This window comes from Littorina saxatilis, linkage group LG2 (assembly GCF_037325665.1).
Source record: "Littorina saxatilis isolate snail1 linkage group LG2, US_GU_Lsax_2.0, whole genome shotgun sequence".
NCBI classification, from domain to species: Eukaryota; Metazoa; Mollusca; class Gastropoda; order Littorinimorpha; family Littorinidae; genus Littorina; species Littorina saxatilis.
This window is the reverse complement of record NC_090246.1, coordinates 46,058,325-46,074,674: the sequence shown is the minus strand read 5'-3', so window position 1 is coordinate 46,074,674 and position 16,350 is coordinate 46,058,325. Positions and strand designations below refer to the sequence as shown.

The 16,350-nt window shown below is 45.3% G+C and overlaps 1 protein-coding gene across 1 annotated transcript in view; it reads left to right on the top strand.

The window, feature by feature from the left end:
* The window catches only part of LOC138955282 (caskin-2-like), a gene marked incomplete in the record, with an annotated part of 215,475 nt that overhangs the window by 171,693 nt on the left and 27,432 nt on the right, over positions 1-16,350 (top strand). Inside the window, 1 exon segment of the mRNA XM_070326917.1 lies at positions 15,694-15,755. Within this exon segment, the coding sequence (XP_070183018.1) occupies positions 15,694-15,755 (62 nt within the window).

The window sequence follows — 16,350 nt, the reverse complement described above, 5'->3', positions numbered from 1 at the left end:
AGTCATCAGTGGTCCTGGAAGTCTGGTATACGACACTTGTATTTATAAATGGCGCTCACTAAACAACGGATCTCACAGTACAGCTGATCGACTGCAGAGGAAAAATAAAGAGAAAGAAATAATCAGTGACAAAAATGAAAGCTCAACAGTTTTAGGAAACGTTCCAGCTCCTGCCTTGCACTTCACCTAAAACTCTGGCCACATTCTGTGACTCGTGTTTATCCACGATTGAACCAAAAATCAGCTAACAAGGTTTTTTTCAGTAATGAGCTTACTAACAAACAACTGGTGTTTATTCCTTAGTCCAGCAAATAACGCAAGACATGGTGGTGTTAACGAGGCAAGGCGTGACCTAGGGTATGGGACTGTTTGTTTCACAGACCTCTTGGTCCAGACCACAACACAGGCCCCTTGGGCGCTATTAGGGAAGTATCTGTTGCGGCTGCTAATGAGCTATTTGATCACCGATGAAGCAATTAGGGAGTTCGCCTAATGACCAAGGTATTCGGAGGAGGCGTTGATGAGAACAGGAGGCCATTCGATTTTACTGTGCACCCCCCCTCCCTCTCTCTCTCTCATCATCATCATCATCATCATCATCATCAACATCTTCATCATCATCATTTACACCATATAATCATTAGCATTAGTGTAAATGTTGGTATCGTGTGAATTTTACCGTCGATTACTTTACATGTGTAACCTCAATTAACATGTTGCATGTTTCGCTTTCGATTTGTATGTTGCTTACTTTGTCATTTTGTTGTTTATGTTTATTTGCTTGTTTGCTTACTTGTCGGTTGTTTGCTGGTTCGTTCGTTTACTTTGTTTATTTGTCATGTTGCTTTACTTGTTTATCATTTATTAGACATTTGTATTAGAAGTAAGGACCGGTTGTAAGAAAAGGCGTCGCCTTAAACCTCTATCCTTGAAAAATAAAGTTCCATCATCATCATCATCTCTCTCTCTCTCTCTCTCTCCTTTGAGTGTTTACATTGTTTAATGGACAAGGGAATGATGGGAGGCAAAGCTGTTGTGACAAAACAAGGTTAAATGATGAAAGGTCAGACCGATGCGTCTTTCACTGGCCAAAGGGAGTGAGTGCAGTATAGGCGGAGGTGGGCAGATGTGACATTTCACTACACCCACCTCGAAGGTCGATCAGAATAGAGCTATAGTTGTTAGATTTTATTATATAGTTGCGCAACTTTCAGAATTAGCTGAAGGAGAGGAGGTGGCGGCTGTCGAGAAGAAGGGAAGGGGGAGATGGACTCAGCTGTAGATCCTCCGAAGACGGAGTACGGTTGGTTTAAACAACAAAACAAAGTAACTAGTGCACGAACTCAAGCTTATTTTACATACCCAAACAATACAACATTACACAAATATTCATGATGGTGGACATGACAATAATACACCAAGGAAAACACAGCGGCGGGGGGGGGGGGGGGGGGGGTGGCTACAAGAGGAAAATAGAGATACGGTGGAATAACATCCAGGCAAGTTACCAAACAAGACAAAAGGACAGACCAAGGCGTCAGCGCGAGGTAAAGTAAATGACAACTCGGAGAGATGCAGCACGAATTTTCGAAGCAGATATATACCTTTTTTATGGAAAAGACAGTAATTCGGTTACGAATATAAATTATGAAAAAAAAGGATGAGGAAACACTGTTGGCGCAGTATGGAGTACTACTACAGTTCAGATTTATAACAGTGTTTCCTCTTATTCTTTTTTTTTATAATGTATATATATATATATATATTCGTAACCGATATATCTAATGGCAAAGAATATTCAAAAATCTAAAATGATCACTGTGGTTGCATAACACTACATGTAGTACTGGATGGGGCCTGACTGACTAGTGACTGACGGGACTCTGTGGGGTGCCGGGGGTAATTGCGACCAGATTGACGGGTCTATTCAGTCCACCATTGGCTTGGACCGTACATCGATTACTGTCCTTGCAGACTGCTTTTATCGATCTGATTGTGAGTTAGTTACGTGTCCCTGCACCGCTCCGTCCGTTTGACACGCCAGTGGACCTCGCTCAACGCTGGGGTTGATGACATGGGGATCCTGAAAAGGAGAGCAGGACGAGAGAGAGAGAGAGAGAGAGAGAGAGAGAGAGAGAGAGAGAGAGAGAGAGGAGAGGAGAGGAGAGGAGAGGAGAGGAGAGGAGAGGAGAGGAGAGGAGAGAAAGAGAGAGAGTGTGAGGGAGAGAAAAAGTGAAAGAGATAGTGAGAGAAAGAGCGTGAGTGAGAGAGAAAGAGAGAGAAATAATGTTAGTGTTTGATTGATTGATTGATTGAACTTCTTTTTATTGCTCCTGTTTTTCCATTTCTTTCTTTTATTTAAAAAAGAGAACAAATCAAACATTAATAAAGATAAAGGCAACTCCTTTTTCTTCCAGCTTTCTCGTACATTTACACAAGAATACTGACTCTTATTATTATACTTCAAGAAGACGACGAAGACGTGATAAAGAGGGAGGGAGAGAGAGGTGAGGGGAAGACTGGGTGGCCGAGTGGTAACGCACTTGCGCTCGGAAGCGAGAGGTTGCGAGTTCGACCCTGGGTCAGGGCGTTAGCAATTTTCTCCCCCCCTTTCCTAACCTAGGTGGTGGGTTCAAGTGCTAGTCTTTCGGATGAGACGAAAAACCGAGGTCCCTTCGTGTACACTACATTGGGGTGTGCACGTTAAAGATCCCACGATTGACAAAAGGGTCTTTCCTGGCAAAATTGTATCGGCATAGATAAAAAAAATGTCCACCAAAATACCCGTGTGACTTGGAATAATAGGCCGTGAAAAGTAGGATATGCGCCGAAATGGCTGCGATCTGCTGGTCGATCGTGAATGCGTGATGTATTGTGTAAAAAAATTCCATCTCACACGGCATAAATAGATCCCTGCGCCTTGAGTCCGAGTCTGGAGATACGCGCGCGATATAAGACTTCATATAACATAACAAGAGAGAGAGAGGGGGGAGGGGGGGTAAGGTGAGGTGAGGTGAGGTGAGAGATTGAATGAGAGAGAGTGTACGTGCGTGTTAGTGTTTGTTGGCGTGCGACTATGTGGGTGTGTGTGTGTGTGTGTAACAACTTACAAGAGAGGCGTGTAGGAAGGAAGGTCTCCGATCAAATCTCTGGAGACACTCTCAGAAAGGCGGGGATCTCTTTTCCCGCGGTGACCTTCCCGTTTAGGAGCGAGTTGATAACTCAGTCCGCCCATTTGCCGATTTCCCAAAAGGAACACAAAACGCCATGAAAAGGCGAGTAATGACCTTTTATCTTCCTAACTGCAAAGTCAACTTCGGAGGCCGCGTTTGAAGGGACGAAAATGATGTTGCTGCACAACGAATGTGCGACAAAATCTTCTTCCCTGTATTGTACAAGGTACTGCTAACCGCCCTTCATTAGTGCATATTTGTATGAGTTCATGTCGTAATATGCGGAATGTTACCCGTAATCCCCTTTTATTCCCTCCCGGGGAGTATTGCTGACATTATTTGCGGCTCAGAATTACGCTGGAAAGCTAGAAGTAATAGTCTGGGTGCGGTATTATTAGCTAAGTGCGAAGCCGTCAAAGTCGTGGGACATATTATTATAAAAATTCGGCCCGTCGGTCTCTCAAGAAAAAAACAAAATTTGGGACCTGAAGATTTGAGCGACATTACAGTCGGACAACGGCAACACCATGTCAGGAATATGACCAGAACCGAAATATTAAAGGTAAAATGTCCACTATGAGTTAGCTTTGTTGGCAAGTGTGCGTGTTTGGTACGAAGATGACGTCTGGGAATTTTGATGTTGAGAACTCTCTTTGAGAATGCTCTGGACTTCATAAAGGCACCCATTGTGCGCCTCCCTCTTTGTCTCCTGTTTCCTCTCCCCCTCCTTGTTTTCTTTGTCCACCTCTTCATGAGCAGGTCAGTGGGGTCAGCATCTGTAGTCCTACATCCCCTATCCCGCCCCCACCCCCCCCCCACCCCCCCCCCCCCCCCCCCCAGAAAAAAACCCAAGAAGACAACGAAGCGGACCAGACATAGTGTTTCCTTGAGATCAAACGTTTAGCAGGAAGTTCTGGAACTTGTCCTGATCGTTCCCTGATACTCCTCCCCCTACTCCTTCTGCTCCTCCTCCTTCTTCTCACGAGGACGTTGCATGTGATGCTCCCCCGTCAGCCAGGGCAGACAGAGCCTGTTTCCTGGTGGCTGCAGAGTCTCTGGCCTTTCGGGACCCGAGTTGTGGCTTTTCCCTGGCAAGGCTGTCTGACGTTGTGCCTCCGCTGGGAGAGCTCAAGCGCGCGTGTTTCTTCTCTCCTGTCTCTGCACCTCCTGGCGTGTTGTTGCACAATTTGGCACCAGCATCTGATCACACGGTCCCAGGGCTGCTAAAAGGAGCAAGCGATACAAGGCATGTGTAGGTTAATGGAGACATGATGAATGAAACAAAGGGGAATCGAGTGTGTTGGATGCAGCCTGAGGTCGGGAGTTCGGCTTTGTTCTGCCGCTGCCGAGGGCGATGCATTTCGCTTTCAGTCATTCTGGAGGTCGTTCTTTGCGCCAGGGGAGTACTCGAGGATTATACTTGTCTGATCAGCAAAGGAACAGTTGGGATTAAGTCCCATATTTAACGAAAACTTCTCTGGCAAAAAAAGAGAAAAATCAATCATTTTGAACCACGGCATTATTGAGAACGAGGCCTTAGTCGTTCTTAGGCCATCACACATTTCAGGGTTAAGAATGTGACCCTCCGTCCGCCCTCCCCCCTCCCTAAGCTACACCCTCACCACCCACCCCCACTCCCCACTTCCCACATCCCCAAAGTAATCGATCGGAAAGCGAACTACTACCTCGCTGCGGAGCAGCCAGTCTGCTGTCAGAAGGAAGTGACACTCACCAGTTGATCCTGTAGTACTGAAGACTCGGAACGTCAGTGTCCAATGAAAGACTCAGAACTCAGCGTGAAGAGCGAATACGAGGAAGAACTGCTGACTGAAGGAAGAGATACTCACCGGGTCAGGCTGGACGCAAAACGTACTGCCACAGTAAAACTGTTACCCTGAAAGACTCAAGGTCAGTTTCGAGGGCGAATCCGAAGGAAATGACACTCACCGCAGGTCTTCACAGACGCAAGACTTTTGTATTTGGTATATCTTTTTGTCCTTTGGGAATTTCCTCCTCATGGAAATTTAAGCTGCTTACCTTGGGGATAGCGTGCAGCGACAGGATCGCGCTCCATTATTTTCTTCTTTTCATTGCATGCGTGTATTCGTGTTTTGCAAGGCCTCAAACTTTTGCACATGCAAGTACACCGAAGAGAGTCTGCACAAAGTTGACTCTGGGAAATAAATCCCTTGCCGAACGTGGGGGTCGAACCCTCGCCGATAGCGACAACTGATTTGAAAGCCAATACAAATTAGAAAGACTGCTAACGTTCCAGAATGTTATGCAGTAATTAGAGCTTACAGTTACCCTGTCCTGAGAAAGTTAGTGGCAAGGGCAAATCCGAAGACGCCACACTCACCGCAGTAGAACAGTAACTCTGAAAAACCAAAAAGGTCAGTCATCCGAGGACAGAATGACTGAAAGAAGCGAGATTCACCTGGCCATCCCGGACGCAAAACACTTACCTAAACGACCAAGAAGGTCAATGTCAAGAGCCAGCGAATCCGAGGAAAGAATGACTGAAGAGTAGGACGTGAAGAGTCTTGGCGTTCCGCAGATCGTGCTGTGATCAATGCCCTCGTGCCGCCAGCCTCCCCAGCAAATTTCACTGATTGATTTCAACTCGGTCACTGACTTCTATATTGAAACTGAAAGCGGACTGAACGGATTTACTCGTGTTGCGCGGGTCGGCCCCGACCCCGAGTGAAATGGAACCTGACTGATCTTGTCATTGACATGCAAGGTTCTTTCCCCCTGGATTCTTGTCCTCTTCTCTCCCCCAGCTGTCAAGGTTGGTTTTGATCTCGGTAGTGACTGAGAGCAGATTGAAAAGGAAGAGTGCAAATTACTGGGTTTAGCATCTTTCTGATCGCAAATTCTTGTCAAATTGTGCAGATTATTGGGTTGAGCATCTTTGCGTTTTGAGCTCCTAAAGACCTTTATTGAAAGTCGACACATCGTCTAATGGTCAGGTTGCAGGAAACATGCCAGAGAGTTATGGTAACCAGGGAATGTGTCTTGATGTAACATAACATCACGTCCTCCTCAGATTGTGATGTTTCGGGCCACGGGGCAAGGGGGACAGACAACTTGAGACAACGAGACAGAAAGTATAAATGAACGAACATGGGAGTAAAGATAAGAAGGGGTTGAGACGGAGGGGGAGGGAGAGGGGGGGGGGGGTGTTAGGTCGAACACTGGCTGATTGATACAGAGAGGATCTTCCATGTACGAGTGAACAAGGCGAAACTCTAAGGTGGTTCAGAAGGAACTAAATGAGAGACAGAGACAGAGTGAGAGAGAGAGAACAGTAGATGACGGGGCTACACGCCTACTTGCAAAAAAAGAGAACGGCTGAACAAGCAGCACACAGCAGGGAAAGGAAAGAAGAATCGCTGCGACAGCAAGACATCGAACCTAACGGTGTCACAGCAAATGGAAACCTCCACACGCTGGAGGCGCTGGCATCAGCCGCTGGTCGCAGTGCGCTTCCAAGCTGGCACGGGGAGAGCCACCATCGCCAACGACAGCAGCGACTAAAGGTAGCCTGCTACACGCACCGGCAGCAGTCCTGCATCCAGTGGTTGTGCGTGTAAAGCACGACTGGCGGCAAGGACTCGTAATGCTGGAACCGGCACCGGAATCCAATATAACGCGCTACGCTTGGCTAACTAAACTCCTCTCAAATAGACTGGAGAGTCAAACAATTGCTTTTTCTGTCAGGCGCTGGAGCTAACGGGCCCAGTTCGAAGGCTTGATGTGTTTTGTCTGTGTGGCCAGCACTCCCGGGAAGAAAAAGACAAAGAGGAGGAGGTGTGACGGTGAAGGTGCCTAGGTGGTGACTATGTTTCAAAGCTCTTCATGGCACAAATAGAACAGAACCGGAGACAGTAGGTTCCTCTTTTTTTTTGCGTGGACAGATTTCTGTAGTCTGAACCAAGTGGTGTTTGTCAAGTGTCTGTGCCTCGCTGCCTCCGTTGTCCGGTCCCAGTTTTATTTCCTATTCAGCGCACCAGGCTATTTTCGTCTTGAAGAGAATGCCAGACCGCTGCGTGTGAGGGTAAGGGGGAGAAACGATCGGGAGGATGGGGTGGTTGTAGTGCAGGCGATGGTGGAGGTAGCAGAGGAATTGACAGGGAGAGGCAGGGCGGCAGCAGCAGCAGCCAGCGCTGGCCGAGTAGTGGTAGTGGTGTAGCTGTAGTAGTGGTCGTAGTGTGCGCCGTGGTCTAATTGTGGAACCTGTGCAGTCTGCCATTGTACACACTCTGGTGGCCTCTGTCCGCCCCTCCCACACACACAGGTGGTGGCAGGCCAGCCTACACTGTGACACACTCTCTGGAACATACGTAGGATCACGCACACTCAGATACAACGGCACCCTGTGGTTTGATTGCTAGGTGTGCGGCCCTGAGTCTTGAACAGGCAGTGAGCCGTGAAGTGGCTGTAATGACGTGACACACTTGTGTGTTTTGTGCCCGAAAACCCGATACTTCTGGCACGCTGTTCCCCATGGAGAGAGCGGAGAGGATTTCCACGCTGATCATGGCGGTAGTGGCTGTCGCAGCCCGCTGCATAATGTGTGACGCCGTTTGGGACTGAGACAGGGCCATCTTCGCCTCGTCTTCCTTCTTCCCTCGTCCTGCTAAAGGATTCCGCTACACAGCACCACTGACTGCTAGTGTGTCAACAAGCGTGTCTTTGTGTCGGGCTCTGTGCGCCGTAATGACCTCGCCATAGTCACTGCTGTCTCCGGGATCTTCTTCAGTATCTATCTTGTAGCCGGCGCGCGACCATACGGTCGCTTCGTAATCTGTAACTCAGTTTTACTGCTTGTACTCTCACGGACTACTGTGCCCTTTAAACTACAGCCAGTGTTTTTATCTGCTGTGCAAAGTGTGTATACCTTTACTTGGCTGCGTTGACATTTGTCAAATAGCTGACTTGAAGGAACCTGTGACTTGTTTACTGCCTTGCGATACAGTGCACCGTCTGACTTCAGTGGCAGTATTGGTGTTACTGCCTCAGTGTCCATGAAAGGGTAGGTGTACATGTCTAAGGTTATTCCAGTTAACTTGGCAGGTCTTGTCTCATTGTCATTCAAACAGCCATACACTAAAACTGAGCCTGGTGTCGTGATCAGCGGATGGGTCTTGTCCTTTTCTTGAGGCCCTGCTCAGTTTTAGTTTGAATAGCGCTGCAAGTCAATGTGCTGGTTCATTTTTAGGTCATCATTGATCGACCTGTTTGTGGACAGTAAGCAGTGCAGGGCGCCGTACGGGTATGTTTTACGGATGCTTTCCACCTCAGCAAAAATCAGCCAGTCGTGTCAGTTATTGAGTTCCAGATGCTTGAGCCTCAGTTGTGGGCAGCATGTGAACCGCAGGTGCCACTGAGTGTGCTTAGTTGGACTGACCGTCATTTTGTTCGAAATTGTGTGTTACCCTCTCCAAGCTCGCACATGTATTGCGGAAGGTGATCTTGGCTCTTAACGCAGTAGATGAATGAAGAGGTATGAGCGTAATTTCTAGAGTACTGTATAAGTAACAAAACATAGTGAGAACGAATTGCAGAATGATGTTAGTCGATCAGTGTGTACAGGTTATGAGGTGATTTTATGTTATGATCTTGCAAGTACCAGAAGCTCAACCCCTTTCAACACTGACGTACCTTTATCGGCCGCGTTTTGATAAATAGGTCAACGATTTCTGCTACTGGAATCCTCGACCGAACTGAAAGACAGCAAGCGCGCAACAGTAAAGGGTGCTGTAGCTCTGCACTTGGCACAAGTGTCGGCAGTTTGTTATACCTGTTGACGTCTCTGAAGATAAGAGATAGCTGCACTTCAAAGGCCCGCTTACCTATCCCCCGTGTAATCTGAAGTCACTACAAGGGGGGGGGGGGGGGGGCAAGAATGCTCAGGTAAGAAATCTCTACGACCTTTCCAAAGGCAAGAGCAAGGCCTCTGTCACTTTACTTTTTTAACGGGCGAAAGCGGCATCATTCATCTTTTGACTTGAAAGATCGGGTTTTACTATAGAGCTCTATAGTTTATGAGATAGCATGGATTGTTAATTACCGTGTCCAGTGTTGAAACAAAATTGTTCATCTTTTTTCGTGAAAGATCGAGTAATTTAAGTTGTCTTGCGTAGCTCAAAGAAGGATGCTGTCCTTCATATAAATACGGTCAGGTAAAATAACATATGACTGGTTGACCTGGTGAGGAGTGTGGTGCATGGTTATCACATTCACTTTCGATTCAAAGTGCCCCCCCCCCCCCCCCCCTTACAAAGCAACTGATCCGCCCCTGAGTCTTTTTCTGTATTGTTCATGGCGCGGAGTCAAAAGAGTGATGTTCCGAAGGTCGTAGGAGCAGAAGTGAATGGGAAGTGACAAGATACGAGAGGGGAGGAGGGGGGGAGAAGAAGAGGAGGAGCTCCGAGATAGAGCTACTGTCGAATGAATAATTCATGAAGCTAATGTTCGTATGTAACCCACAAAGATCGTGTGTCGTCTGACTCGCTATCTGACTGGAAAACAATATTATGGTTTAGAAGTACAGTGCCTGCTAGGTTTGTTTTATGTGAATGCATTCATTCACTTGTCACAAGTACACTTGTGGAACCCTCTTGTTTGGTTTAACAAGTCATGATATGTCGTCAGCAGTTGGACCGATGTGTTGTGTTGCGTTCTTTGACACCAACTTTTTTAGAAGGGGTTTGCCTCTCCCTCCCTCTCTATCCCTGCTCCAGCTCTCTTACTCCCTCTCACTCCCTCTCTCTCTCTCACCCTCCACCCTCCATCCTGCCTGCTTCCCTCACTCTCCGCCCTTCTCTCTCCCTGCTCCCCCCCTCTCTCTCTCTCTCTCTCTCTCTCTAACTACTGGCAACAAACAACAGCCCCGGCATTGTATCAGCGTCAGCAGAAGAGCCATTGGGCAGAGTAGTGATGGTCAAGCACAATAATCAAATTAGCTGACCACTTAGACCCTCTCCACGTCTCCCCATCAATCAGTACAATGAAAGGACCATCTCCCTCTCTGGCCCCCCTCCAGACCTCTTGTCTAACTGTCTCACATTTACCTGTTTGTTCTTTCTTGTTTACAAGCCACTTGACTTTTTCTATTTGTATTTGTCAAGGGCCGATGGTGATTTTGAGGATGAACGTTGTTTTATCGTTTCAATTCTTCTTTTTCTCTCAGGTGCCAAGAGACTGGATCATCATAACTCTCACTTGCTGTTGTTTAAACTCTCACCAGGAAATACTCGTTTTGCAGTACTGCACATGATCGCAATAAAGTCTGTCTATATTTGAAGTGCTTACGTTTGACGGTTTCCTTTGTTTCCTAGATTATGATATGTTTACATGACTTGCGTTTTCTTTTTCTTTTTCTTTTCTTTTTTCTTTCTTTCTTTTTTATTGACAAAAACAGGCCTGAAAGTGGCGAGTATTTTACTCGCCATGGCGAGTAAAAACATGTAACTGGCGAGTAGAAATGTTCATCTACTCGCCAAATGCGAGTAAAGTTGCTGAAACAAATTGTTGGTTTGGCTAGTAAAGTTTGCTCTCTGGCTAGCACATTTTCAGAATCACTAGCCAAAGGCGAGTACACCATTTGCTGGACTTTCAGGGCTGAAAAAGGAATGGTAGAAGAGTATACTTGGACAGTTGAGTTCTTTGGATGTGTACGTCTTCGCGTGCACTGTGTATAATGCTGATGCTGGTCATTGTATGCAGATGATACGTTCTGTTCGTCTTTTAGTGTTCATTGTATGTGCGTGGGTTTTCTCTCGTGTATCGAAGAAGGGTAAATCTGCTCTGCGTGTAATAAAGGGGAATAAAAGAATCCTTACTTCCCACACTTTTGCCTCGTTATAATTTTCCAGATTTTTTTAATGTTCGCCATTTATCTTCCTGCACTTGCAGGCCGAATCTCATTTTCCGTTTGGCGTGTAACTGAAAATCCATTTGGGGGTTTCTCTGGGTTGCATCCCCCCTCGTTCTGCATCCCCCCTCGTTCTGCATCCCCCCCCCCCCCCCCACGCACCCCTCAAACACACACTCGGCACATATCTTCTCTCACGTATTGATCACTTTAGCAACGTTTGCGTGATATTTTGAGAGATGTGCAGCCTTTTCTGTGGAAGTTGCCATTTTTGACTCACATGCGAAGCAAAAGTGAGTCTATGTACTCACCCGAGTCGTCCGTCCGTCCGTCCGTCCGGACGTCCGTCCGTCCGTCCGGACGTCCGTCCGTCCGTCCGGAAAACTTTAACGTTGGATATTTCTTGGACACTATTCAGTCTATCAGTACCAAATTTGGCAAGATGGTGTATGATGACAAGGCCCCAAAAAACATACATAGCATCTTGACCTTGCTTCAAGGTCAAGGTCGCAGGGGCCATAAATGTTGCCTAAAAAACAGCTATTTTTTACATTTTCCCCATTTTTTCTGAAGTTTTTGAGATTCAATACCTCACCTATATATGATATATAGGGCAAAGTAAGCCCCATCTTTTGATACCAGTTTGGTTTACCTTGCTTCAAGGTCAAGGTCACAGGAGCTCTTCAAAGTTGGATTGTATACATATTTTGAAGTGACCTTGACCCTGAACTATGGAAGATAACTGTTTCAAACTTAAAAATTATGTGGGGCACATGTTATGCTTTCATCATGAGACACATTTGGTCACATATGATCAAGGTCAAGGTCACTTTGACCCTTATGAAATGTGACCAAAATAAGGTAGTGAACCACTAAAAGTGACCATATCTCATGGTAGAAAGAGCCAATAAGCACCATTGTACTTCCTATGTCTTGTATTAACAGCTTTGTGTTGCATGACCTTGGATGACCTTGGGTCAAGGTCACATGTATTTTGGTAGGAAAAATGTGTAAAGCAGTTCTTAGTGTATGATGTTTAGGTTTAGTTATTTGACCATGTCAAGGTCAAGCATGTGAGTCGTATGGGCTTTGCCCTTCTTGTTTATTCTCAGCATCATAGCTGAGGGTTGTTTGTCGTAGCACGGAGACTGCTTCTTCTCGTTTTCCCGATTTGTGTTTTTCATTAAAGGGGCGTTTGTCATCTGCAGCCCAATCTATCGCTTATATGAGTTTGGCTTTAGCCTGTGTTTTTATCTTTATTGTAGCTTTTTTAACATTCAGTCATTTGGATGTGTAGATAAAATGCACAAGAAGAAATGGAGTGGAACCAGAGTATGTATGTACTGTACATCTGCGATGCAGGTGTTGTTGCTCGAAAGCTTTTCTGTTCAGAAGCATTGATGAATAGAATCTGGTAATAAGCTAACGATAAATATCTCTGTTTTTGTTTAGCTCTTTTTCCATTCATGTTTTTTATTTTTATTTTAGAAATGACAATGATGGACGAAAGAATGCTTCTTGAACAAAACATATGGAAAATATTAGTTTGTTTGTTTGTTTGTTTTAATTGCAGTTGACCAATGAAACCTCTCCATCAGCTTGTATCACTTGAGGTTATTGTTTTCGCGCATACCCGAACTAGGATTCCATGAGTTGCCAGAAGGATGTTGAGAGCTTACTTTTATCTTGTTTCTTTCCCCCTTCTCTCCAACCCATCTGTCTCCCCAAGTTTTCGTCTTTATGAATAACTATTATATATATACTTTCCTGTCTGTGAAACTAGGCTGCAGCAAAGGAGTATCAAATTCACCTGGAAGCATGATTTAGTTTGTACCCTGTTGGATGTGGGTGTTTTCTTCTCCTCTCTGAAACAGCGTGTGATGGTGTGAAGACTCGGCAAGAAACACACCATGGAAGCTGATCAAATCTGTCTGTGACGTTGGTGCTAAGAAGCTTTGTACCTGAAGGCTCGGTTCCCTACCGGGCAAGAACGTCAACACACAGCCGTAGGTTCCGTCGCACGTCTCCACTGCCAAGCGGCAGTCAGTCACTTCACTAGCTTGTGCACGTGATAATGACATGGTTGTCGTTGCTTGTATGACGGTGATTTTTGCCGTTCGGCAGTGCACGTAAAAGTGTTTCGGTTGTGATTTTGCTCGGTCCGTCTGGTAACCATGGTAGTAGTTTTTATTGGTAGACATTGAAACATGTAAGTCAGATGCAGAGCGCACGCGGGCGCTTCATACACACGTGCGAACCGCACACATGCGTTCTCACATACATAGTTACTCTCTCTCGCTCTCTCTCTCGCTCTCGCTCTCTCTCTCTCTCTCTCTCTCTCTCTCTCTCTCTCTCGCGCTTTCTCTCTCTCTCTCTCTCTCTCTCCGAGCAAGTTTGTAGGAAGGGTACTCATGGAAGCCTTATCCCAGTGCCCGACCATACGTGTCCGTAAAACCAGACCATTAATCACCTGTGATAAAATATTTCCTTTTTCGTGGGGCTCGGCGCAGCCACAGCAACCACCTGCGATGCCACGCGGCTCCAAGAACGTTTCACGAAGTAGTCCAGAACGAAGCTCCTGCAAGATACGGAAGCAGGTAATTCGGTAGGTGAGCAAGATATAAACACGAAGATAGGACCGAGGAAGGCTCAACTTTGAACCTCCCGTCGCTTGGTCTCGTGCCAACTAACCCCCATCTCTCCACCATCCATCCTCCTCCCCTCGACCCGCTCCGCTCCCCCCCCCCCCCCCCCCCCCCCCCCATGCCCCCTCGCCCCGTGGCAGGCTCGGTTTATTTTTAAAGTGCGAGACCTCTGCAATTCTAATGATGTTACGATTCTTTGCAAGACCAGTGCAGACAACACGATGCAGATTCTCACCACCTTGGCCGTTTGGCTGCGCGATGTAAAAGTGTCTTTATAACGGCCCTGAAAGTGGTTTAGCGCCTCTGTCTTATGTCCTGAAAGTAGTTTACAGCGTCTGTCTTATGTCTTAACTGACGGCTAGAGTAGTTCCTGCATTCCTTTATTGTGGATTCCTATGGTTTGAACGTCTTAATCTCAGGGGGAGGAACACTTTTTTTGCTTTCTTTCTCCAGCGTCCGTATGGAAGATCGATTTCGTTGTGGTTGGTTTAGAACGAGTTCGTCTGGTTTTCTGATTATGATTCAAACATCTTAAGTTATGCACGTGGAAAGAGCTTTCGTTCATGAGCCTTGTATATATTTTTTATACTGACTCTCAGTGTGTGTGTGTGTGTGTGTGTGTGTGTGAGAGAGAGGGGACATTTTTACATTTAGTCAAGTTTTGACTAAATGTTTTAACGTAGAGGGGGGAATCGAGACGAGGGTCGTGGTGTATGTGCGTGTGTCTGTCTGTCTGTGTGTGTGTGTGTGTGTGTGTGTGTGTGTGTGTGTGTGTGTGTGTGTGTGTGTAGAGCGATTCAGACTAAACTACTGGACCGATCTTTATGAAATTTGACATGAGAGTTCCTGGGTATGAAATCCCCGAACGTTTTTTTCATTTTTTTGATAAATGTCTTTGATGACGTCATATCCGGCTTTTCGTGAAAGTTGAGGCGGTACTGTCACGCCCTCATTTTTCAACCAAATTGGTTGAAATTTTGGTCAAGTAATCTTCGACGAAGCCCGGACTTCGGTATTGCATTTGAGCTTGGTGGCTTAAAAATTAATTAATGACTTTGGTCATTAAAAATCTGAAAATTGTAAAAAAAATAAAAATTTATAAAACGATCCAAATTTACGTTCATCTTATTCTCCATCATTTTCTGATTCCAAAAACATATAAATATGTTATATTTGGATTAAAAACAAGCTCTGAAAATTAAATATATAAAAATTATTATCAAAATTAAATTGTCGAAATCAATTTAAAAACACTTTCATCTTATTCCTTGTCGGTTCCTGATTCCAAAAACATATAGATATGATATGTTTCGATTAAAAACACGCTCAGAAAGTTAAAACAAAGAGAGGTACAGAAAAGCGTGCTATCCTTCTTAGCGCAACTACTACCCCGCTCTTCTTGTCAATTTCACTGCCTTTGCCATGAGCGGTGGACTGACGATGCTACGAGTATACGGTCTTGCTGAAAAATGGCATTGCGTTCAGTTTCATTCTGTGTGTTCGACAGCTACTTGACTAAATGTTGTGTTTTCGCCTTACGCGACTTGTTTAATTACTGTACACGCAGTTTTGTTTCTTCTAGTTTCTTTCCCTGTTCAGTTCTCTGCTCCTCACAATTGCGCAAAAGGAAATTAAAGTAGGAAATACCAAGTTCGTGCGTTTGGGCTCGGAAGTTCCTTGTTGCATGTGGTCTGGTTCTCGTTGTCTTTGAAGTGGCGTGGCAAGGACCCTACTGTGCCGCTTGTTCTTGTTATGTCAGTGTGTTTTACCGGGTCAGGCACGTGAACAAAAAGCTGTGCTACAAAGGAGTGTCCCCTTTTCTCTTGTTCAAGCAGGTTCTTGCATCATGTGTTTGTTGTTTGTAAAATGTTTGCACATGTTTGGTTCCAAGACGGGTAAACTAATCTTTTCTCTTGCTGCAGTTTGTCATCGTGAAGATGCGTTGTTAGGGGTGATATTAGTATCTAATGTACAAATGCTTCTGTTTTTGCAGATATCCAAGACAGTAACTTGAGCAACCAGGGTACGCCAACGTTTGGTTCTCAGCACTTACAGGTAAGCTTGAGTTTGTGTCCGTGTGCTTTTCTGTTCGCCCAAGCTGGTCTTGTGCGTGTAGGTCTCTTCTTTTTACATTTAGTCAAGTTTTGACTAAATGTTTTAACGTAGAGGTGGGAATCGAGACGATGGTGGTGTGTGTGTGTGTGTGTGTGTGTAGAGCGATTCAGAGAAAACTACTGGACCGATCTTCATGAAACTTGACATGAGAGATCCTGAGTATGGTATCTCCAGACGTTTTTTTCATTTTTTTTATAAATGTCTTTGATGACGTCATATCCGGCTTTTCGTGAAAGTTGAGGCGGCACTGTCACGCTCTCATTTTTCAACCAAATTGGTTGAAATTTTGGTCAAGTAATCTTCGACAAAGCCCGGACTTTGGTATTGCATTTCAGCTTGAAGGCTTAAAAATTAATTAATGAGTTTGCTCATTAAAGTTGTCATTAAAATCGATTTTTCGCAAACAGATTTAAAATTAATTGGATCGTATTCTTCATCACATTCTGAATCTAAAAATATATACATATGTCATGTTTACTCTTAAAATGTGATCACAATTAACGAAAATAGATTAATTAATCTTACGATTAAAATT